The sequence below is a fragment of the Notolabrus celidotus genome, chromosome 4 (genome assembly GCF_009762535.1).
Source record: "Notolabrus celidotus isolate fNotCel1 chromosome 4, fNotCel1.pri, whole genome shotgun sequence".
NCBI classification, from domain to species: Eukaryota; Metazoa; Chordata; class Actinopteri; order Labriformes; family Labridae; genus Notolabrus; species Notolabrus celidotus.
Window position 1 is genome coordinate 35,388,867 of NC_048275.1, and position 25,515 is coordinate 35,414,381.

At 38.2% G+C, this 25,515-nt stretch overlaps 2 protein-coding genes across 2 annotated transcripts; one reads left to right on the forward strand and one right to left on the reverse strand.

The window, feature by feature from the left end:
• Nucleotides 1–3,881: 3,881 nt before the first annotated feature.
• sgpl1 (sphingosine-1-phosphate lyase 1) lies at nucleotides 3,882–21,583 on the forward strand. The gene is made up of 14 exons (XM_034681669.1): nucleotides 3,882–4,066; nucleotides 7,988–8,153; nucleotides 8,627–8,694; nucleotides 10,765–10,912; nucleotides 11,021–11,100; nucleotides 11,193–11,321; nucleotides 11,412–11,500; nucleotides 13,069–13,177; nucleotides 13,789–13,887; nucleotides 13,982–14,128; nucleotides 14,583–14,821; nucleotides 14,929–15,075; nucleotides 15,165–15,285; nucleotides 19,218–21,583. The coding sequence occupies exons 1-14, from the start codon at nucleotides 4,055–4,057 to the stop codon at nucleotides 19,359–19,361; spliced, it is 1,698 nt and encodes a 565-aa protein (XP_034537560.1). The 5' UTR covers nucleotides 3,882–4,054; the 3' UTR covers nucleotides 19,362–21,583.
• Nucleotides 21,112–25,379, reverse strand: pcbd1 (pterin-4 alpha-carbinolamine dehydratase/dimerization cofactor of hepatocyte nuclear factor 1 alpha). The gene is made up of 4 exons (XM_034681670.1): nucleotides 25,253–25,379; nucleotides 24,367–24,498; nucleotides 24,185–24,265; nucleotides 21,112–21,976 (listed from the first exon to the last, which is right to left on the reverse strand). The coding sequence occupies exons 1-4, from the start codon at nucleotides 25,253–25,255 to the stop codon at nucleotides 21,884–21,886; spliced, it is 309 nt and encodes a 102-aa protein (XP_034537561.1). The 5' UTR covers nucleotides 25,256–25,379; the 3' UTR covers nucleotides 21,112–21,883.
• Nucleotides 25,380–25,515: the final 136 nt, after the last annotated feature.

A 25,515-nucleotide genomic window follows, 5' to 3' on the forward strand; every position in this document is an offset into this window, starting at 1 on the left:
AACTCATGCGCACAACATTCTATGTAACTCTACTTAAAGAAAGTTAAAGGGTACTTAAACATGTCAACAAGAAGTAAACACGCTTCGGCTCTACTGAGGTGAGAAGGGAAGTGTTACAAAGCTCAAACATAATTTACAAATGCCAACAAAAGATTACAGAAAGCCCTCTTTAACTTTCTGTCTAAATATGTGTTTTGAGAACAATCTGATAACCATATGCTTTCAATAAAGTGGGCAAATACAGCTCTGCGATATGAGGTTGTGTCTTGCTGTTATAAAAGTCACGAAACGTCTAAAGTAAACTGAATATAACCACTTTACAAATAATCATTGATGCCAAATCCATATTCGGATATCGCGGACAGGTGCGGGTTTTAACTAGTCTGTCCCTCTCGTGGAGTTTTATCAGTGTATTGTAGAATCCTGCTTGTTATGCAAAGTAAAGGCAAACATAAGCGCCCAGTGTGGAAGTAGCAGATATCGGAGTAGACTTGGTACGAAAAGTAATTTAACAATATAATGAGCACGCTTCAGAGCAGGTGATACCTGCCTGATGTCTCTGAGTAATACTCCCTGAACCACTACCCTATTGCTTATTTATATAACGAAATCTATTTATTATTATTTTAGCAAACAGAGCTACCAGGTGGGGCTTTATTTTCGTCCACAGCTTTTTGTTTGAAGGACGTTTTCAGGGGGCAATCAAAGTCTAACAACTCGCTAACCAGATTGTTGTCATCCCAAACTAGCAGAGAAGCCATTCAATGCGCCCCACTCCTCTCCTTCTTTCTGGCAAAGAGCTACTGTGAGAGGAAAAAAGGAAAAAAGAAACTTCTTCAAGAAAGAAAAAAAAACATCTTAAAAACATTTAATTGCAACCCGGATGCCATATGTACACCTCTTGTAAAACCCCTCAACAATGTAACAGCCTTTTAAAAAGTATGGAGTGCGCCTTGGAGACGTGTGCGCTTTTGGAGAGTTGCGCACGTCGTGACCAGAATGACCCCAAACACACTTTACACAAGAAGTAATTCACTTTTAATGTGCTTTGGAGTTCCCTTTCACACGCAATGCATTGTACCCACTCACCTCAGCTTTTGAAGACGGTGTACACCAATTACAGAGGAATATCTTTTAGAGGCAGTTTGTCTTTCTGTAAAGACTGCAGGTTTTCAGCACGAAAAGGACCGAGGCTGCAAGTCGCCTCCTTTCAGCCACTCCACAGACGCAGAAGGTTTCTCGTCCTGCTGTAGCTCGTTTACTGAGTTAAACTGTGTCTTTTTGCGGATTGAAAGAACCAACGTGGCTGTTACACAAATATATATCAGAAATAAAACTTTATATTTTGACTATGTTGACTTTGAAATATACCATTTGGCCACTGGAGATTAATAGATATAATTTTTCATTAAAAAAAACAAAACATAAATTTGGTCACGAAAGAAAAAGATATACCTGTGGTACATCCATCCATGTCCACCCATCCATCTACACCGCTTATCCCCTCCAGGGTCCCGGATGCTGGAGCCTGTCCCAGCTGCTCTTGGGTGACACCTTGGACAGGTACCCAGCCTATCACAGGGCACATCTGGTGCATTAAACCCGAGTTTTATGTTCTACATTGAGGTAAGTCGATTAACTCAGCTCACTAAGAAGGATACAGTGAGCATTTAAGTGAAAAAGCAGTCCTGTTCAACTATGTTTCAAACATTTTTCTACTAACTTTTCTTCAAATTCATGAAATCAACCAAGAAAATTAAAGATAAAGATTGTTTGAGAAATAAATAATGTATTTTAAGTGTGTTGTTTTGTTTTTATCTCAACTTTAAAAACACTTACATCTTTCTTTTTTATTCAGAGAGTATAATAAACTTTGAAATACATAATACAAACTCAATGGTTATCCATTTGTAAATGTGCATATTGAACTTATTTAGGGCTGTGGTAAAATCATCATTCACTACCTAGACCTGTCTAACCAATATGGACCAAATCTGCCATAAGTCACATTGTGTCCCTCTCAGTACCTCACTGGCTGAGTTATTCTGTCAAAAACGTCCCACCATCCTTATTATTAGACAGAAGTAAGAAATTCAACGATATATTTTCCCAGTTTTAACCAAGCTTCAACTGTACGAACATTAAAAACTGTATCTATCTTCAGAGAGAGATGTGTATCTGCAGCATGTGACTTTATTATTGTTGCTGCCGGTATATTTGCAGTGCCAGTGCTCAGCTGCGTCGAGGCGCTGTTTTCACTCCAAAAATCAAAACAACGTTACGAAAGGAGCATTAATGATGCCTTCACTGATATCGGAAATATGACAATCAAATGTACAATAGAGACAAACAACCCTACACTACATAGTTGAAAATGTGAATGAGCCACAAAGCCGTCACTGTTTTCAAAACACGGAACTTCACTAAACTATGCTTCACTTGGAGTTCAAACAGCACACATTGTCACAGACGAGAAGTACAAACTGAGCAGCTTTATGCAAAGAAAAAAGATACAAACAATAAAAACCACAAATCACCAAATGTAGCTTTTTTTTCCAGAAAAACTAACAGCTCAGAGGAGTTGAACTTTTGTGTAATTTGCATTGGCACAAATGTTAAGTTTGTTGTGTTTTCGAGGCTTATTGATTCAGATACTTGAATAGAATAGAAATCTTATATCATAGAGACAAAATTCCGGAACTGTTATGCATATATAAGTAACACACACACACACACACACACACACACACACACACACACACACACACACACAAAGACAGACAGACAGACAGATAGATAGATAGATAGATAGATAGATAGATAGATAGATAGATAGATAGATAGATAGATAGATAATGTATTTATGAAAGTGTCTTTGAGTACTTAGAAAAGCCTTGTACGATTTATATTATTATTATTATTATTATTATTATTATTATTATCATTATTTTCATTATTATTATTATTACTATTTTTTCCATTTTTATTATTATCATTTTCATCATTATTAGTACCATTATTACTATTGTTTTCATTATTATTATTATTGTTATTATTATTATTATTATTATTATTATTATTATTGTTATTATTATGACCATTCTAATTATTTTTTCATTGCTAATATTATTATTACCATTATTTTATTATTTTACAATTCTTATCATTATCATTATTATCATTATATATAATAATGTATAAAAACAACTCAATGATGAGTAAAACCTTGAAACTTGGCTTTACTATCCTTGTATTGATCAAACTCTCATCTTTATTGTGCCCTCTCTGTTTCCACACTCATTGAATCCACTCCTGTCACAGATCACATACATGTGCAATACTTTGACTTCCGGTGCAATACCTCACTAACCATGTGCAATATTGTAAATTATTCCATAACATATTTCTTTATAATGTTCATCTACTACACGTGCACTCTGGTTTAGGCTTATTGAACTTATTTAATGTATTTAAAACTGCTTCTATACCTTTCTTTGTACAGATAGTATTTTTATTTTTATTTTGAATTTTTGGATTTGTGTTTAGGTTTCTATATTTATTGTCCTCACTGTCTTGTTGTGTCCTTACTGTCTTGTTGTTAAGTACCAGTGTTCCATTCACCACGTCAAATTCCTTATGTGTGCAGGCTCACTTGGCAATAAAGCTTTCTTGACTCTTGAATCTAACGTGGTTGGAAGTTTGAATTTCCGAGTCGCACTAGAACACAACATCGATGCTTTGCTAAATCATCCATTATCGAGGTCCAAACAATCGGCGCTGCGCTTCCTTAAAGGTAGATCTACAAAAGACGCGGCGCTAGACGCAGGCTCAGTCGTGATCAGATTAGCCCTATCCAGACTGTTATCAGATCTACAGGTGCTGCGTCTGCGCACAGCTGTGCCTCCCTGATGATCACTTCCTGACTCGGAGTTAGCTCGGAGCTGCTGCTGCTTCTTGTAGCATGTAGATTAGAGCCTGATACCACAGCAGGCAGCTTGAGGTGACTTTCCTGGGACAGTAAAGGGGAGTTTCGGTGAGAGTTTACCTCGACATCATGGATTACTGGGTAGGTAATGTCGCTTCACTGTAGTTAGATGGTGTTAACATAGCAGGCGGTGTGATAAGAAGGACGAAGCAGGGAAACATGAAGACGATCAGAGGCTCGGGTATCAATATAGATAACAAGCAGACTTGTTGTTGCTCCCAGGGATGCACTAGATACACAAACACACTGAGGGTCGGGGATCATTGTTACCACAAACCTCACTGTTTTTAATTAAACACTTAACTTTTTTAATTTGGGGTCTCCAACATGAGATAACTCTCTGTCTCTGTATATATATCAGACATAAAGGAACACAAAGTAAACACCTTTTTCTTCATATTCAGACACTTATTACCAAACATGTGTTTTTGTGATGAGGTCCCAGCTGTAGGAAGTTCCTCTCTGCAGGAGGGTGATTATTTCCTGTTGTTTACTTCACTGACTCAGAATTACAGATCTTATTTATCACATCTGTGTTTGATCTCACTTTAATACTCCTTTTAAAAAACATATAATTTAACATTTTGTTCTCATAGCAAGACAAAGCCTGAGCACTAGAGGGCGGCTCATCTGACACAAACACAATGCAGAACAGACTCCAGTCTCTAAATTATAGACTCCTCTTGCTCAATAGTCTCCAAACAGCTTAAGGACAAGGCAGGATGTTGAAATCCCTCCAAAGCTTATTATTTTCTGGCCTTTATGTCAGTTTAAGTCATTAAAGCTCCCAAAACAGCGTAGTTGAAAACAACTCTGCAGACACCACATCTGATCTCATGATCAGTCTTTGTCATAAAGCCACAGTGTTGTGCTCTCAGCCTGTTCTCCCTTGATGTATCCAGGAGCTGCCACCTCACACCCAGTACATTTCCATGAGAACATGACCTTCCCTCCGAGACAACAAAAGCTCTCCTTTTAGAATAGTGAAATGTTGTATGAGGGGAAGCAGAAGAATGGGCGTCCTCTGCTCGACAATGAGTTGGACAGTATTGGTACAAAGCTCTTTGTCTGAGCTCTTTTTTCATTTTCCTGAAGCAAAGATGGAATAGTTCATATAGACGTGTTGATGAACCCAAAGTGTAAGATAGACTAGTTGGATAACAGCAAGAGGCCTTTATCTCCAGGGGCAGACTTGCCTTTTGCACTGATGTCAGACAACAGCTTTAATCTCTCCTTTATGACCCATGTGTGGCAGCGCTCGCTTAATTACTGCACGTCTGCTCTCCAACAAACTCCCCATGATGATACCTGCAGTCATCCTCCCATTCAACACACTTTAATGGCTTAGACACTACCAGTCACAAGTTTGGACACACCTTCTCATTCAATGGTTTTTATTCATTTTAATTATTTTCAACATTGTGGATTAATACTGAAGACATCAAAACTATGAAATAATCTGGTTTTATCATAATCTGGATTACAACAGTAGTCAAATAGGGCTCTCCATTGTGTACTAACCCTACCTCTGAACAACACAACTGATGGTCTCAAACACATTAAGAAGGCAAGTCATTCTACAAATGAACTCTTGACAAGGCTCATGTTCATTAGAAGCCATTCCAGGAGACCACTTCATGAAGCAGACTGAGAGAATACCAAGAGTGTGCAAAGCTGTCACGAAGGAAAAAGGGGGCTACTTTACAGAATCTAAAATCTAAAATACAAAAAATAAATACAAACCCTTGAATGAGAAGGTGTTTCCACACATTTGACTGGTAGTGTATTCTGTAACTCCCCTCATGGCTGTGTGTAGCTGAGCTTGTCAAACTTGTATGAGAAGATGTTATCTAAACAGGGAAGTATGCCAGATTGAGTCTAGAGAGCCCTCCACTGACGCTCCTAACAAAACAGAGGAATGAGTATAAATGTAACCTCTCATCATTTCAGATTGAGACCAGGACAGAGAAGTCTCTGTTTCAGTTGTACACAGGATTTATTTTTTTTATAAAGGTATTGGAGTTTTATTTCAGGCAGCAAAGTCTTGGATTACTTAAAGTATTGTCTTTTGAACCTTAAGCTTTTCCCCATCTGATAATGGCTGAGGTTGAGAAACAAGTGTCCTCACTATCAGACTGCCTGCTGCCATAAAACACGACTGTAGAGAGATAAAGAAAGACACATTACAGCACTTATGAAATATGTTACATGAGACTTCCCTGTGACATTACACTGAATTAAGGATCAGATGGATTTAAGAAACAGCTTCAATCACAATCACATTGATGAAGCATTCAGAAATGATGCACCATATATCCTTCAGTGTTTCATTGAACCTCATCCTGCCTTATCTGATCATGATTGCTTACAACCCCCCCTCCTCCTCTGGTTTGATGTTTTGTTACCTGTTGTTCTGGACTGGGAGGGAGGGGTCTGATGTTAGCTCAGAGACGTCTCCCACTCTCACTCAGAGGATGAAGTGACAGCTGTCTATTTAACAGTCTCAAGAGCAGCTGCAGTATCTGTGTGGTGAGGGTAGTGAACTCTGCTGGTCTGACAATGTCGTCTGAAGTAAGTAGTTAGATTTAAAGATACACATGACCTCTAACTGTGCGCTTTAATCTGAGATTATACAGCTAGCATAATGTTAAGTGTGTTGAATGGGGATCTGTGGTATTGAAATATGATAATCTTGTGTTATGGACTTTGTTAGCTTCAGTCTGGTTGCTTGTAAAGACTCTGGCTTCGAAGGTGCTTTTCTTAAGTTCATGTGAATATATCATGTATCGTCATCTGTGCACTTTAACAGATCTACTGCACATCTAGAGCTAGAAAAGCAGGAGAATTACTCCTCTTTCATATCTGTGGAACTCTCTTTCTCTGGACATCAGAACGGCAAGCTCTCTGGGTGTTTTTAAGTAAACTTTGAGCTTTTCTAGCTTTTTAATTTGGAATAATTACATTCTAGCCCTGGACTGCATTATTATTATAATCATTGCTTTGACATTTATTTATCTTATTTAATTATTTATTTATTTATTTATTTATTTTTACATTCATCTGATCTTGTTAACGCTACCTTATTAAAAAAAAAATTGAAGTCATATTTTTTAGCTTTTTTGCCTTTATTTGATAGGATGGATTTGATAGGGGGGTTGAGAGTGGGGAGGGACATGCAGGAGATGGTCGTGGCCAGGAGTCGACGAGGACTATAGACTCTATATGTGGGGCGCTTGGACCGCTTGGCCACTAGCGCCTCAATGCCGCCTTATTTTTAACTTTTCTTTCCACTCTTAATTATTTTATTAATTTTACTGTTTTTATTTTATTTTATTTATTTAGTTAGTTAGTTTTTTTTATATATTTTATTAGCAACTTTTTAAATGTATTAACAAGACAAAACAAATACAATCAAACAGGGGCTCAGATATGTGAAATGAAATACAGTTGATAATAATAAAAAATTAAATGAATAAAATAAACAGATAAATAAATTAATAGAAAAATGTATTTGAAAAATAATTTAAAATGACAAAATAAATTAAGAGAAAAAATAGAATAAAATAAAATAAATATATACACACATATGCATACACATGCATACATACACATGATTTGATTTTATTTTTAAGTGTTTTATTTATAATCATCCCTTTTATGATTTTACCATTGCTGTTGTTTTCTCTCTGTTATTTTGTGAAGCACTTTGGGCTGCATGTTTATATGTATGTAAAGTAAAGTTGAGTTGAGTCTACTGTTTCTGCACTTAGCTCTAAAGTGACATGGGAAATGTAGGCGTGTTAAACTTTTATATTTAAATGAAAAGTGTCATGAGTGGGTTTAAATGGTAACAGAGTACGGTGATCACTTCAATCCACACACATCCTGAGAAGTGTTTTTAACGTCTCTATTTTCCAGACTTTATACAATATTCTCAACGCCTCTAAATACAATCTATGTCATGGAATAGCTCATTAAAATCAACCCCACGTTCTGTTACAGAGTGCCTTGGAGGTGTACAAGGAGATGGTCCAGCTGTACCTGGAGAAGGGCCGACACCAGGTCAACTCCCACTGCGTGGACCTGGAGCCGTGGCAGATCATCGGAGCCACAGTCATCACCACACTGGGAGCGGTCTGGATAAAGGGCTTCCTGTTCCAGCAAGAAAGTAATCCTTTACACGTTATGCATGGATACAAAGGAGGGGCTGTGTCAGAGATCAGAGTGAAAGTTAAATGAATCAATAATCTCCACAAAGCTCATAAAGCTCTTGTGTATCTGGGTTTGGTTTCTATCAGCTGTAATCTCTGTGGGATTACTACCCCCAAATGTATCTGGGCTATTCAGCAAAAAGTGTCTGCAGTTGTTATCTTCCAGTAGAGTGTATGTTTCTCTGAGAAATGCTGTCAATCAACAAGACTTTCTTGAGTTGTTATCAATGGATCAGAGGTAGAATTCCTCTGCAGCAAAGTGAGCTCCACCCATCTGATCGGAGAGTCTAAGTTCTCCTCTAGAAGAAACTTTCTGCATGTTGTCAGAGCTTTCATAATCTATGTTCTGTCCTCGCATGTAACTTCAGGTCATATTCAGATGTGTGGTGCTCGTGTGCCAGCCCTGACTTCAGCTTCCTCTGTCTCATAGGTCTCACGTCACGAATCAAGAAGCAGTGCTTTCGACTCATCAGAAAAATACCCTTTGTTGGCGGAAAGGTGAGCATCAGCGGTGAATCTGTTCCCTGTTCTCACTGGAGATTATTCTGTGGTCGGTCTGCGGCTGAGTCACTCTTAGATGACAGATTACAGCACGAGGGGGGAGCAGACCTTTGGCACACTTAACATCGTGCACTGGTGATAACAGTCAGATACCTCTGGATGTTATTTTACTGTGCATGGCTCACCATCCGGCCTTATCACACATGTTTATGAAGTGTTCAATCAATCAAGCTTTATTTATACAGCACCTTTCATAAAAATTGAAAGCAATTCAAAGAGCTTTACAGCGACTGAAAACAAGAAAGAAGCAGAAATAAAATAATGGTAAGACATATTAAAAAACAAAATGGATTTTAAAATAGAGACTAATGCACACCGACAAAAATGAAATATGTGTAATTAAAATAAGTTAAAGCATCAAACTAATATCAAGAATATAAATAGTTAAAATAAATCAATTTAGAAAGGGTAAGGATAATAGTTGAAAATAAAATTAAGGCTAAAAATATCAATAAAACTGAGTAGATAAATACAAATAAATAATTAAAAATGAATAAAATAATAAAATAACATTAAAATCAAATCACATCATCACCAGAACCCCCTCCTTTCACCACATCACCCCTGTCCTCCAGCAGCTCCACTGGCTACCGGTCAAACTCAGAATCAATTTCAAAATCCTCCTTTACACATTCAAGGCCATCCCCAACATCTCCCCCCCGTACCTGTCTGATCTCCTCCACATCGTCACCCCCTCTCGCTCCGTCAGGTCTTCCTCCTCTCTCCACCTCTCTGTGCCCCCTGCCCGCCTCAGCACCATGGGGAGCAGAGCTTTCAGTCGCTCTGCTCCCCAACTCTGGAACTCACTCCCACCAGACATCCGAAACTCTGACTCACTACCCCTCTTCAAATCAAAACTCAAAACCCATCTGTTTCAAACTGCATTCCCTGCTTCATTTCCGCTGCTTCATTTTTAACTTGGTGTTACTTTGCTTGTTGTTTTTATTTATTTTATCGTGTTGTTTTATTTATTGTGTTTTAATCTGTCTGTAAAGCGACCTTGAGTGTTTTGAAAGGTGCTTCTAAATAAAATGTATTATTATTATTATTAAAATCAATATTATAGTAAAAGTAAGTTATAAAATTGTTAAACCCTACATAAAAGTCAGACTGAATAAACACGTTTTTAGTTTACGTTTAAAAGTCTGAATACCTCCATCAGCTCCTCTCAGATCCTCCTGCAGGCTGCTCCATAGTTGAGGAGCGTCGTGGCTGAAAGCAGCGTCACTGAAACTTTTTGTTCTCCTCTGAGGAACAACTAACAGAGAGGAGCCGGAGGATCTGAGAGACCTTCCTGGTTTATACACTAAGAGCATCTCTGAGATGTAGTCTGGTGCGAGGCCATGCAGCGCCTTAAAAACTAGTAAAAGAATTTAAAATCAAAACGATGAGAAACACGCAGGCAATGTAAAGATTTTAAAACAGGCGTAATGTGAGCTCTCCTTCTGGTCCTCATTAAAACTCTTGCTGTTGCATTTTGTATTAACTGCAGTTTGTTTATTGTGTTCTTTGGAAGACCAGAAAGGAGAGCATTACAGTAGTCCAGCCTGCTGGTAATAAAAGCGTGCATTAGTCTCTCTGTGTTACTCAGAGAGAGACACGGCCTCACTCTTGTAATGTTCTCTAAATGATAAAAAGCTGTGTTTGTGATTAACCGAACATGTGGTTTAAAATTAAAATCAGAATCAAATAAAACACCTACATTTCTCACTTCTTGGCTTGGATTAAGTCCATGAACATTTAGTGTGGAGGCCACTGTTGATTCTCCTGAGGACTTATTGTTGTTTTTATCTGTGTGGGTTTTAAATTGGTCAGAAGTTATGTTTCTATATTTGGACTGTGGATGTGAGGTAGTCTTCTTGCAAACATACTTTGTCCCTGTCCAATAAACATGTGAGCAACATTAAAAAGTAAACATCATCAGGACAGCAACTTCACATTAAGTCAATGTACCTAAACTCTGAGCCTCTGATGTTAATATGTGAATTGTGTCCTCCCCCATGACAGATTCAGGTTCAGCTCAACAAAGCTCTGGACGACATGTCAGCCAGTCTGTGTACTCTGAGGAATGGGATGAGCTACACCAAACAGCTGCCTGCTGAGGGACTCTCTCAGAGCCAAGTGCTGGATAAAATTAGAGAGTATGAGACTCTGAGTAAGTCGTCACTCATCCCTGAGGTCGAGGTTCATGAAATGTGTCTGTAGTCTTTGTGACTTCCTCCTGATGAACGCTGGTTTCTAAAGAGGTGGTGTGTCGTTGCAGATGATGTCGAGTGGGAGAAAGGCTGCGTCTCCGGTGCAGTGTACTGGGGTGATGAGACGCTGACCAAGCTGCTCGTGAAGGTATGCATCTTGTGTGTGGATCATAACTCAAAGGAAACATTCAAAGAGTATGCACGTTTGATTTATTTTCTCCTCTCCTTCTTTGATCTGAGGTGTACGGAGATTTCGCCTGGAGCAACCCTTTACATCCAGACATCTTCCCTGGTGTGAGAAAGATGGAGGCCGAGGTGGTTAGGATGGCTTGCACACTTTTCAAAGGTGGACCTAACTCGTGTGGCACAGTAAGTCACCACTAACATGCACTCACAGATTACACAAGAACAGAAGGATCAGAATCATGGATACAGACTTGACTCTGCCTTCTTGTCCAGGTGACATCAGGAGGGACTGAGAGCATACTGATGGCCTGCAAAGCTTACCGAGACATGGCCACTGAGCGTGGAGTGAAATACCCTGAAATGTAAGAGGAGCATTTTTAGATGTTTAAGTTTGTTTTCATACATTACTCACCATTCATTTGGGAAATTCGACTTTCTGGTGAAATTGATGTAAAATGTAAAAAGTTCCTGCTGCAGAGATTTTATATCATGAAAGTAGGGCATTATTATTATTATTATTATTATTATTATAATAATATAATTATTATTATTATTATTATTATTATTATTATTTATTTTTATTATTTTTTATTTATTTATTTTTTATTTATTTATTTTTTATTTATTTTTTATTTTTTTATTTTTTTTATTTTTTTTTATTTTTATTTTTTAATTGAAAAAAAAAAAAAGTTTTATTGTCTTTTTGTTTTTCCACAAACAGAGGAGAATTAAATCAGATCATACATCTTGCCTTCCTATCAAAAAAATAGAATGAAATAAAATAGAATAAATAAAATAAATGAATAAATAAATTAAAAAATTAAAAAATAAATAAATAAATAAATAAATAAATAAAATAAAATAAAATAAATAAAATACTTCCACATAGTCATACCGTACATACCATACAAGGAAACCCAGCCACTAGCCAATGTAATGCCATTATAATAAGTTTTCACATACCAAGTACAAGCAAATATAATACCTGATAACAAAAGGCAAAGCTAGCTCACCTTTATTGATAATAGAGAAACTATAAGTAAGGGGGAGAATGCTTAATTATTATCTCTCTGCAGGTTTGGCCATTTCATGTAGTTTTGTCCCCTCATCACAAGTTGAGTCAGTTCTTTAGGTAAATACCTGAACACACTCCTCAGAACCGCACTGATCCTTTCATCAGGGAGGACCTTAAATAGCTGTTGATACCACAGTGTAACAGTTGGCAGTTTATCCTGAATCCAGTTTATCAGAATACAATTTCTAACCAATAACAACAATTTGTCACACAGTTTAAAATGTGGTTGAGCTAATGTAAGGGGAGTCCTGAGTCCCTCTTAATGCAGGTCCGGAAAAGAGAACAGCATGTTAATCAATAAGTACTGAAACACTGAACAGTTGAACATGTGCATTCAAAAGTTTAGAGAAGGTCAGATTAAGCTCACCTGTAAAGGTTAGAGTGTATTAAAGGTGCATTCTGAAATTTCAGCTGAAAGACATATATCGCCAACTTTTTGTGAGTAGTGTATGTTTTGTAAGAAATTGTCTCCTTCAAATGTTCTATCTCCCATCTTTTGTAGGACATCACATACTATTAGTGAGATGACTGTTTTCAGGGTTCACTTAAGATAAAGACATGGCTTTGTAAGATGATGTTGTATGGTCTGGTTTAATACCACAATGAAAATCAAAATATTTGGACATGATTTCAGACTTGTCAGGAGATGGGAGGCCCTTTGTCCCTCATGGCTCAACTTGTTCTGCTGTTTTTTATAACATTCTGAATGCAACACCTGTGCAACATGCACATGCATGAACACAAATTATGTTTATTGGAATAGAAAGCTTGAATTTGAAGACAACACGTGGGACTATTGAAAGGCGTTTTCCAAATGTTACATTACATTATGTTTCTTTTGCCTCTGTTTTTCAGTCTTGCACCTGTGAGCGTTCATGCAGCCTTTGACAAAGCAGCACACTACTTTGGAATGAAACTGGTCCACATTCCCCTCAACAAGAAAACTATGCAGGTGGATGTAAAGGTACGGTATAGACACACAGTGTGTACTACTTCAGTGCTATTCTTAGACACTACCAGTCAAACGTTTGGACACACCTTCTCATTCAATGGTTTTTATTTATTTTAATTATTTTCAACATTGTAGATTAATACTGAAGACATCAAAACTATGAAATAATCTGGTTTTACCATAATCTGGATTACAACAGTAGTCAAATAGGGCTATCCATTGTGTACTAACCCTACCTCTGAACAACACGACTGATGGTCTCAAACACATTAAGAAGGCAAGTCATTCTACACATGAACTCTTGACAAGGCTCATGTTAATTAGAAACCATTCCAGGAGACCACTTCATGAAGCAGACTGAGAGAATACCAAGAGTGTGCAAAGCTGAAAAAGGGGGCTACTTTACAGAATCTAAAATATAAAACATATTCTGCTTTGTTTAACACTTTTTGGTTCATTCAATAATTCCATATATGTTCTTTCATAGTTTTGATGTCTTCAGTATTAATCTACAGTGTTTATAATAATTAACATAAATACAAACCCTTGAATGAGAAGGTGTTTCCAAACTTTTGACTGGTAGTGTACTTCAGTTTTTCTCATATTGTTTCTTCTCTTTGTAGAGCATGAAGAGAGCCATCAACAGCAACACTGCCATGCTTGTGTGCTCGGCACCGCAGTTTCCTCATGGAATTATGGATCCCATTGAGGAAGTAGCCAAGGTATGAAGGAAGTCATGTTTTGTGTCAGTTTTCTTCTGAAATGAAAATCTAGAAGTCAAAGTCTCTGATACTCCTCTTCCTCATTGTTTTCCAGCTGGCTGTGCGCTATAACCTTCCGCTGCATGTGGACGCCTGTCTGGGTGGTTTTCTTATTGTCTTCATGGCCAAGGCTGGTTACACACTTGCTCCATTTGACTTCAGGATAAAAGGTGTTACCAGCATATCTGCAGACACCCACAAGGTAATCAGTGGTTTTCCTTATTCCTTTGAAATCAGTGTTTGTGTTTTGTTCTTCTTCTAGCAAAATAAATACTACATATAATACATTCTTATTATGCATCCTAGTACTTTGGAGTTTCTTTTTTATTATTATGATTTTTTTTAAAAAAATTTTAATTTATTATTTATATATATATATATATATCTTTTATTTTCTTTGTTTGTTATTGTGTCCTTCTGTGAAGCACTTTGTAACTTTGTTTAGAAAAGTTCTATAGAAATAATAATAAAAAATATTATTTCTATTATTATTATTATTATTATTAGTATTATTATTGTTATATAAAGCACAGAATTTAAAGTATGAAGTTCTATTTCCTTCTAAGAAACCTCCTGAACAGGATTGACTCTGCTTGTATCACAATTCTGAGTGTGTTTCTGTCTATCTGTGTGTGTGTTTTTAAAATCCTCTGCAGTATGGCTACGCTCCTAAAGGTTCCTCAGTAATCCTTTACAGTGATAAAAAGTACCGTCACTACCAGTACTTCGTAGCTCCAGACTGGCAGGGGGGAATCTACGCGTCCCCCTCCATCGCAGGCTCCAGGCCCGGGGGGATCATCGCTGCCTGCTGGGCGACCATGATGCACATGGGAGAGAGTGGATACATCGACGCCACCAAGAAGATCATCGGCACTGCACGCAAAATAAAAACAGAGTATAACACTTTTGATCCTATTGGCACATTGATCTCATCATTCCCAACATTCAGATCTGTGTTTATTTATTCATTCATTCATTCCTTCATTTCATTCATTCTCACAGAATGGGCAAGATCAAAGGTATGTTTGTGTTTGGGGATCCAGAGATCTCCGTGGTGGCGATAGGATCAGATGTTTTTGATATATTCCGTCTGTCTAATGCGCTGACGTCAAAGGGCTGGAATCTGAACACGCTGCAGTATCCGTCCAGGTATTTATCAGAGACACACATTCACACAGTGTCAGAATGATGTGAGAAATAAACTAACTCAGAAGTGCAACATGCTTTTGTCTTCACAGCATCCACATTTGTTGCACAGTTCTTCACACAAAGCCTGGCGTGGCTGAGCAGTTCATCCAGGATGTCAAGGAGCAGGTCGCCATCATCATGAAGAACCCCAAAGAGAAAACCACAGGAATGGTGAGCGAGCTCTCCTAGTTGTCATTCATACACAGCCCATGGTTGAGTTAGTGTATGAAATTAGTCTCTTTCATCAACATGACAGCGCTGGACAAGTTAGCATTAGATGTTCTAATGCCAAAGAAAAAAATGTCTCTCTTAGTTTCAGGACAGAACTAAATACAAGTACACCTCACTATGTATGATACCATGCCCATACATAGCTTTTAAAAATGCTGTAAAGACTGACAGACTATCACGACATTTGAGCCCTGATATTTTTTGAAACTTGCTGTTAACACATGCACCATACACCAGGACATTTCTGTGGTTTTAACACTGCATCAGGCTCAGGAAGTTTCCACAATATACACACGACAATTTAAAGAATATCACTGACAACTGCAGAGTATTGAGCAGAAAAACTCATCATGAACATCATCACTATTCCAAATTGCTCTCAGTGACTTTACACAACTTTTACCTGCGTTCACACGTCAGCTCACAACAGCTTCTCCCACAACTGTTGTTGGGGAACTTGCAAGAAGAAGCCAAGATAAAGTTGGGATCAAAACTCTGTCCACTTAAGTTCACACATTATCATTAACCCTGATGAAGTTAGAAGTTTTCAGGAGTTTTATGCATGGCTCAAAAGAGCTCTATACTAAAGCTACCTCCTAACTGACTAGCTCACACCAAGCATCAACCTCCAGTTTTAAAATATGAAGACCATGTTGAAGTGTTAAAAACTGCAGTTCATTGAGTGTCCACTAGAGGCTGGCTGCAGAAACACCAGAAACCACATACACACCAATTCAAAGAAGACGATCTTTACAGCAGAAATAAACATGTTTACAGCCTGATTCAAAAAACTGTTTTGGTCTGAATAGCTCATATCTCTATCGGCACACACTGTACTGGGGTTGGATTTTTTTCTAACTCTTTATTTTTGAAGCTGTTAGCGAAAACACTAAAGGCCCGCCTCTTCACCTCACACTAGCTCAACAGAAGTTAGGTTGAGTTCAACATTTCCAATATGGCTCCCTCCGACGATTGGCTTCAAAACAGCTCTTCAGAAACAGATGCGTGATGTCATGGATACTACATCCATTTATCATACAGTTTATGGGTCACACCCTCCCATACAGTCGTTTCCAGTGCAGCCATCCTACAGTACAAAGAAATCAGAGATCACAAAGAAGGATCTACCATTAACAACAAACTGTAAAACTCAAGGCTGCACGGTGGTGCAGTGGGTAGCGCTGTTGCCTCACAGCTAGAAGGTTCCTGGTTCGAATCCATCGGCCTGGCGGGTGCCTTTTTGTGTGGAGTTTGCATGTTCTCCCTGTGCATGCGCGGGTTCTCTCCGGGTTCTCCGGCTTCCTCCCACAGTCCAAAAACATGCTCACCAGGTTGATTGATCACTCTAAATTGCCCGTAGGTGTGAGTGTGTGCATGAATGGTTGTCTGTCTCTCTGTGTTAGCCCTGTGATAGGTTGGCGACCTGTCCAGGGTGTACCCTGCCTTCCGCCTGAAGCCAGCTGGGATAGGCTCCAGCCCCCCGTGACCCCTAACGGGATAAGCGGTCAAGATAATGGATGGATGGATGCAAAACTCAATCAATCAATCAGACTTTTTTTGTAAAGCACTTTTCATACCATGATAATATAACACAAAGTACTGTACATGAAAATAATAATCAAATTGATTAAAAAAAAAAAATAATTAAAAAAAATTAAAAAGAAGACCCACCCCCAAACTCACAGACAATCCATATGCAAGGTTAAGAGCATGATACATAAAGTAATAATTTAATGAAAATTTAAATTAAATAATATATATAAAAAAAAGAAGTTGCAGAGGAACTGAGGAAACACTGTCATGATATCTTAATGAGGAAACGCTGGATGTCAAATAAGATGTTTAAAGGTGACATATCACGCTTTTTTCATCAATATATATTGGTCTAAGAGGTCCCCAAAACATGTCTTTAAAGTTTATGCTCAAAAAAACACTTTGAAATCAGATTTTGGCATGCCTGAAAAGCCCTCTTCTTCAGTCCTACTCAGAACACTCTCCAGCACGTTGATCTAATGTTTACATGTTGGCTGAATATACACTATGCTATGTAGCTATGTGGCTATGCTAACTAGCGCTAGCACTTATCCATGATAAATAAAAATCATCCACTAGATCTTCAAATCTGCAGACGTGGGGAGTAAAACTGACCTTTGTGTTTATTAAGACAGCCTACAACTAGCATGCCTCCCTCCTAAGCTCCTTGTTAGCACACATTTGTGCAGGTAATGAAAAACGGAGGGGGGATTCAGTATTATTTTATACAGTCTATGGGCTGAACAAGCTCCGAGCTCTGACTCCGTGACAGACCGGATATTGTTGTTACGTAACAAAAACACGGAAGTCTGAAACGGCTCGTTTCACACACATTTACAGAAAGGTGGAGAAATCAAAACAGGGGCAGAATGGATTTTTTTCATTCTCTGGGGGTTTGTAGACATGCCAGGGACACATATTTCAGGTAGAGAACCATTAAAAAGTCAATTTTGCATGATATGTCACCTTTAAACTCGAGACAGGTAATTAAGCTCAACAAAAATAAAATAAATTGATTAGATAGTTAAACACTAAAAGATTAAACCAGTTGAAGAAAATAAGATGCTACACAAAAAGTAAATACAGTAAAGTCAAACAGAATAAGATATTAAAATGCTGAGAGGGAGTCTGTAAAAAACACAAGATGACAATATCAAATTAATATACAACTATTTATTATATATAATATATTTTTGTATTAATTAATTTATATAAAAATGGAAATAATCTACAATAAATTAATGAATAAATACACATATAAAAATTAACTGAATAAATAATATATAGGTGAATATAATAATTTAATATAAGATAGAATATGACTTTAAATGGACTACAATTTGAATTAGATACTGAATAGATAAATAAAGTAAGATGGAATAAGACTCAGTTAAAAGACTAAAAAGGTAAGTCTTGAGTTTGCTTTGACAAATTTGTATACATCTTTGTCTGCAGTTACATCTTTAGACAGTTTGTAAAATATGTAAATTAATAAATAAATAGATGTAGTTACGTTTCACTTGTATTAGGGCACAAAACAACATGTCTTCTGTGTCTTCTCGCTCTGAGTCTTGCTGTTTTAGTGCATTTGACAGATGTGATTCCAGCTGAACAAGCTGCAGGTTTAATTTGACTCAAATTGATTGTGCCAATTAACGTGTCAGTTGTAAACACAGTTCAGACTTAAGTCAACAAGTTCCAACTTGCATCGTGCCGATCAGGTTTGTCTGGAGCACACCCATGAATAATATGTCACGTGTATATGACTAACACAAATGAAAACAAAGGTCGTATATGGAAAATCTAATTTAAAGTACTTTTAGAGATTACAGTTTAATACAAATAATGTGTAACGAATATGTCAGATGATTATTTTGAATGTGTTTTAAGTCTCTTATACATCATTTAAACAGAAAGTTCTCTGTTGTATTTGATTTAATCACTCAGGTCTGGTCTTCATACAAACAGAACTGGCTGTGTTTTCTATCCACGTCAGAAGATTAGTTCATAAACAAAGTTACAGTTCAGGACGTTTGAGGAACTAAAAACTGCTTATGTATCTTAAAAAAAACAGGAAGTTGGTTTTAAATAACATCAGAAATGTTTGTCTGAGTCATGACGCAGTCAGATGTTCAAAAAGTGATGTGGTACTTCTATTTTTCTGTTCTTTCTAACACTTCTAAGAATATAACTTTCTCCAGTATCCATTACAAACTAACATTCATGGATCATTCAAAGAAACTCATTTAAAGCCACATGAGACACTGGTGAGAATGAAGATGTGTTCAGGGTCATGAGTATGAGTTAATCCTCCTACTTTTGTCTTCTTTCCATTCCAGGGAGCGATCTACGGCATGGCCCAGTCTATCCCCGACAGATCGATGGTGACAGAGATCTCCCAAGGTTTCCTGGACTGTCTCTACAGCACCGAGGTGCCCAAGTCAAACACCAGCCACATGAATGGCAACGGCAAAGCCCACTGAAGCGTGAACGAGCCCTCCTGGCCCGACTCCATCTAATGCAGGGAAACACTTGACACTTCCCAAAGCTCTGAGTTAACTCAATAGCTCAACGGTTGCCTTACCATGCATGTTTACAACACACAGAAACATCAGATCCTTAAAGCACAAGCCTTTGTCAATTCAAGCAGCCCAGGGAATCACTCGTGCCGCTGTGCATCGAGTGTCTCATCCCAAACAGGTTTTAGTTTTCTACTTTAATAATGAATGTGTCTGTTTTTGTTTGTAGTTCATTTCAATTTTAACTTTTCTTATCTGTCATAACTTCTTTTAACTGCCTTAACATTTCAGTTTGCTCTCATCACTCATCCTCAGTTTTTAATGACAAAGCAAAAACACACACAGCTGCCTGTCGCACACTAAAAGCTTGTTAAAGCGCTGTGCTGCCCTCTAGCATTAAACCCGATGTACTACATACCACAGGCTCCACAGGGAGAGACTTGTTGAAGGCGCAAGTCCTGATTGTCTTTGCATATTTTTACAGAAAACTGCATTCAGTGTCCTTACATGGACGTATGTGTGTGTGTGTGTGTGTGTGTGTGTGTATGTCTTCTGTGAACTTTAGATTAATCTGTAAATCAATTGAAACTGAGATTCTGCTGTTAAGGCAGTTTGTCTGTCAGCATGACCACACATGTCTGTGTTTTTTAGCACTAATGTTCATTTTGTTTGCATCTCCAGTCCATAGATTTGTAGACGGACAGTGAATGGTTTTTAAATTGGGAGTTTTAGATGTCATCAATACTCAATGAAGATGTCTCTTAGTTGAATTAGGGAGCGACTGTACGGAGGACATGATTGTTTTTAAAAGCTGCTCCTCAGAGCTTCAAAAGGTTATCAGCCATGTTGTTTTTTTTAATGATTGTTAAAATCAGAAATGTCTCCACACATTCGTCCTCGTCGAATCATTGAAATTCTTCTAACAGACGTGAGGAGGAGGAGGAGGATGTGTCTCCTCTAGGTTTGCTGTATTTTATCTACTTTGTCCTCTAGTCTGCATAGCCACTTGTGCAACACTGTGGTTCAATAATTTGATTCCTAATCCAATCTACCTCAGTTTTTATTCAATGCAAATTTCATTTATTCATTGATTAAAAGATATTCTAACAGAGCAGCCGTGTTTTGTTTCATATCTGTTTGTTATTTAACCCTCTGATGAACTCTTCTTGGACAGACTTACACTCAAAGGTAACAGACTGACTGTGACGAAGGCTTCTGATCCCCTGACTGATAGTTTTAACATTTACTAACAGATTGCTAACAGAAGAAGAACACGGTGTAACTACCTAGAGGACCTTGTGTTGTTTTCTTTCTTTCTTGTCCTTTCAGATTGATATTTGTGTTTTTTATGAGAAATTCCATGTCTGTGCAATATCTAACTTTTTCTCACATGACATCAAACAAAAGGGAAAGCTCTACTGTGGTAGCATAGCATCAAATGAGCACTTACCTTATCTGCTAGCCTGTTTCTTTTTCTATCATTGTGTGAGGGTGACTGGATGTGAATGTATTAAGGGTCTTGCATTCTTGAGTTTCCCTCCTGTAGTCAGTGCCTAGAACAGAGGACATAACATACCACCTCTGCCTTTAGATCATACATGTGCCCATGCTTAGTCCTCCAGGGACAGGCCTACAAAAGACTTTTAAAATAAGACTGTACGTGTTTGTTTTAGGGAGCAAAGGTGCAAAAATAAAGACAGGAAAAAAAGTCTAATGCCTTTTCACTTTAAGCATTTACTGAGCAACGATACCTGCAAAGAAAATCCTATATGAACTGTTTGTAGCAATAATCAGCTTCCATCTGTGTCCTTCAGAGGTTTGAACTCTTAGTACCATTCTCAGGGATATGCCTTCAAAACAGGGATACAGGTTTCTCACATACACAGGCTGAAAAATAATACAATCACCTTTAGATTTAACATTTTAAATAAAGTCTAAAATGATTAACTCTGTCCTGAACCCTGCTCACCTGTCTCCTATCCTGAGGTCTTCAGACTTCTTTCACTTCCCCCTGCACTTTGTTATTCTCTGAGATTCTGAATGAACATGTTTGAAATGTTTTATTAATGCTCTGTCATGTTAGTCCATCTTTGAGCAAGCACTGTTAACCCTCCCTGTAGTATTGTGTCATTTATACACTCACTCTCTCTCTCTCTTTCTCAAATAAAATGCATTCTTAACGATTACAAATGAACTTTTATGGTCATTTTTTCACAAACGACAAACACTTTGACAAAGACGACAACGTACCAACAGTGATGTACAAAAAACATTTGGCACATAAGACAGGAATGATCGGGAACTGCTAAAAAAGCAACATTTTCACCGCGCACTTGGCCCCTGCAGTCTAACACCTAGCACCACCTTTCACAATAATCAGTAACTGCTCCATGTTTCTTTGGATTTTTCAAGTCACATCCCTAAAGAGGTTTCTGGGGAATGATGACCTGAAGAGCCTCCAGCCTCCAAGTTCAGTCGTGTGTTTCTCACATCAGCGACGCCTGATCAATGAAGGTGGCCAAAGTGATGTCACGTTGGGACAGCCCGCCGCAGTCATGTGTGCTGAGAGTGATCTGGACCTGGGCAACCAAAGTTAAAGAAGCAGAGAAGAGAACATGTGATTAATGTGATGAGGCACTCTTGATTCTGGTGCCCCCTTTGGACCATAGATAGAGCCACAGACACTGTCAGTTACAGCAGTGGTTCCCAAAGTGGGGGTCGCAAGATAACTTCCTAAAAATCAATATAATTTAAAATTGCTTATTTTATGCACTGTTGTAAAAATATCTCCAAAAAAAAGAAAATGTCATCAATTCTCTTCTTTACTTTGTTGCCACATGACCAAAGGAAATTCTTCTTCCAGTCTTTATTAAATACCAAAGAAATATGTTGGTTATTGGATCGGCCTTCTAGTTCTTGCATGCAGCTGTGAGCAACATTTAACCAGCTCAGGACAATGGGGGTCGCCAGTCTCTGGCACGGTTATTTTGGGGGTCGCGGACTAAAAATATTGTGAACCCCTGAGTTACAGAATAACGCTTTGTGTTTATGTGAAACTGGATTCCATGAGCTCCACCATCTCTGAAAATGTCACCTGACACGTCACATCTCTTGAACTCGAAGGTTTCAGAAAATTTGACTTGTGCGTTGTGAAGAGTAGATGTTGTTTTTGTATTTTAAGTTTCAAGGTGATTAGTAGTTTTACATTCAAACATGTAATAGAAAGAGGAAGTTACAAGCTTAAATTTGAGCCTATAGTTTCAGCTACCGAGCTAAATGTAGCCGTGTGGTAGCTAGCACACACTTACTCAAGTCATGCTACTTGCTAAACAAATAATGTTGGACCTATGTTTGCTAATTTTAAGGCTGTCTTATAACTCAGGATATTTCTCTTATTGTTTGGTTAGTTTGTTAGTGTTTGGTTAAATTGGTTCAGGAAGACAGTTGGCATAGAAAGTGTCTATATGGTCCATATGGTCTCAAATGTGATTGATATAATACACAAACTCTCTCTATCTCTCTTAGACACACCCTGCAACAAATAAACAATTTCATCAATGTATAAATCCTCAATTTAGCAACACAAAATATCTTCATTTTAATGGATAAAAAAGGAATAAAACATAAAACTGCAAAAAGCAGGGAGGAGCATTTTAGAGATGAAATGACTTTGAAACTGATATAGTGTCCATAGCTTAAACAACAAAAAAGTGACATGCTTTTTTTTTTTTTACTTTATACTTTTAATAAAATTGCATTAATAACCGAAAGGACCACCAACCCAGTTATCAGGTTGGTGGTCACAGTGTGTCTGAGTGTCTTTGATTGTTAATAGCTTGCTGTTAAATTCATTCACAAGAATAAAAATGGCACCCATTTCAACATAAGACCTCAAGATTCTGTCTAATCTAGGAATGAGCACTGTAAGATGTTTTGCTCATGAGTAATTCACTCCAGAGTACAAAGTGTGACAGCCAACCCCGGTCTTCCTACAACAAGAGGGAGACGTTCGTGTCCCTTTTCGTGAACGACCATTTACTTTGTGTGCTGGTTGGTACTAAACAGGAAAGGGATTTTATCAGAACTCTTGAATGGCGTACTTGCTTGCTGCATTTGGAGAAAGAAAATGTTAGTAACAAAAAAATGTAACATTGTCAGCTGTGAATTTGAAATAAGCCAAAAGATGTGAAATCAGTCCGTAGAGCCCGGTGATAAAGGAACATCTTAGTCTCTGAGTATGAAACCAAAGCCCCTGTTTGATAATGATGAATGAATTTGAGACTCCAGTATGTGATCATATACCTTTAATAAGGACGCCAATCAGGACTAGTCCAGCTGTGCTTGAGTCATCAATTGTCGCTGCTGGTATGGACGTGCCAGACTCCAGCTGCTACAACTACTACTATCCGTCTCAACACTATCATCTCTCTCTCTCTCTCTCTTCATCTCCCTCTATCCCTCTCTCCAACACGGTGGTCTCAGCAGATGTGTGTCTAACATGAGTCTGGTCCTGCTGGAGGTTTCTGCCTGTTAAAGGAAGTTTGTCCTTGCCACTGTAACTTGCTAAATGCTGCAAAGTGCTCTGCTCATGGTGGATTAAGATGAGATCAGACTGAGTCCTGTCTGTAAGATGGGACTGGATCTTATCCTGTCTTGATGTTGGGTCTTTGTTAATAATAGAACATAGAGTACGGTCTAGACCTGCTCTGTTTGGAAAGAGTCTGAGGAGAACATTTGTTGGGATTTGGTGCTATATAAATAAAGATTGATTGATTTGTGTTGTATACCTTATTATAGACATTGAACCACTCGGGATGATGGTCCATCTTCTCTGCTTGTAAAGCCACTCTGGACATGAACCCAAACGCCTGAAAACAAACAACATCACACTCTTAAACCATCATTTTACTGACTGAAAGGTATCACAGGTTTATGAGTTCTGTTCAATAATCTATGAATTTATGTGAACCTGATTGAAGTCTTTAAAAATAAACTCTTTGTATATGGCGTCCCGTCCCACGACCTCCACCCACTGGGCGCTGCGTAGCAGAGGTAGAAGGTGTGTCCTCTCCTCCTCCGTTAGACCCTGAATCTTACCAGCCTGATGGGAGAGAGCAGGGAAACAGATCTGAGAGGGGCAGCTTCAGAAACACAGACTGTGATTGGTCGCCTGTGATAACATCTGGATGCAATAAGAGGCTGCATTCCCCCTTTTAGAACAAACTAGTTCAAAGGTATGTAGTTGTGTTGGTGGTGGGAGGACTTGGGGTTCCATTTGGTCCCTCCTCCAGTCCTTAATCTTGACACATGATGCAGGATCACATGGATTTAATATCCCTAATGCTCAGCCCTTTGTGCCTTATGATTATCTTCAATACGCACCAACATTTTAGAACAACTTCCAAAAGCAAAATGATGATTGTGTTTAAACTAAGAGAGCGTTTTGGAGGTTTAGTAAATAACCTGAAAGCAGAAGAGCAAACAAACCAAAGAGCAAACTGGTGTCACAACCACAGCCTGCAGGGCAACTGGAATGACATCAACAGGTATCTAAGCAACACTCACATTTTCCACTCTAATCAGGGGAGTGAGTGTGCATGACACAGACACTCAGACAATGCCCTTAAGCCTTGCCTCTTCATCACACACAGTGACTTAACACACTTACAAAAAGAGAAGCATGAGCCTTAACCTCTTTACCATCCAAATAAAATCACACATTGTATGATTGTTTCCATCTAAACATCAAGCAGTCTGAAAATAAGACAAGAGAAATGTGACTGAATGAGAACAGAGGTGTAAGGAGCTGATCAATCCTTTGTGGCACACACGCTGTAAAGAGGTTGTTTACTCACCATGTTTGCACAGTGTTTTCATGCACAGAGGAGTTCAGCCTCAGCTCCCTGTTGCACAGACGCAGATCTACTATGGCAGCTAGAGAGAGAGCCACTGGAACGAATCCATTCAGCACATAAAGGCCCTATACTAAGCTGTCCCTGCAGGAGCCTGAGCAGAAATCCTCTCAGAGCCACCTGTCAGCACTGGTTTAATTATAAACCATCATCTGTTGTGCAAAGGTTAGCTATTGTAGCTGGATTACACACAAAATCTACAGCTG

Coding starts and splice junctions, on each gene's coding strand:
- sgpl1 (XM_034681669.1), top strand. Junction 10,913..11,020: donor TAGAGAGTATGAGACTCTGA/GTAAGTCGTCAC, acceptor GTGTCGTTGCAG/ATGATGTCGAGTGGGAGAAA. Junction 13,888..13,981: donor CCATTGAGGAAGTAGCCAAG/GTATGAAGGAAG, acceptor ATTGTTTTCCAG/CTGGCTGTGCGCTATAACCT.
- pcbd1 (XM_034681670.1), bottom strand. Junction 24,266..24,366: donor TTTTTAAAGACTTCAATCAG/GTTCACATAAAT, acceptor GTTTGTTTTCAG/GCGTTTGGGTTCATGTCCAG. Junction 21,977..24,184: donor GGTTCAATGTCTATAATAAG/GTATACAACACA, acceptor TTGGTTGCCCAG/GTCCAGATCACTCTCAGCAC.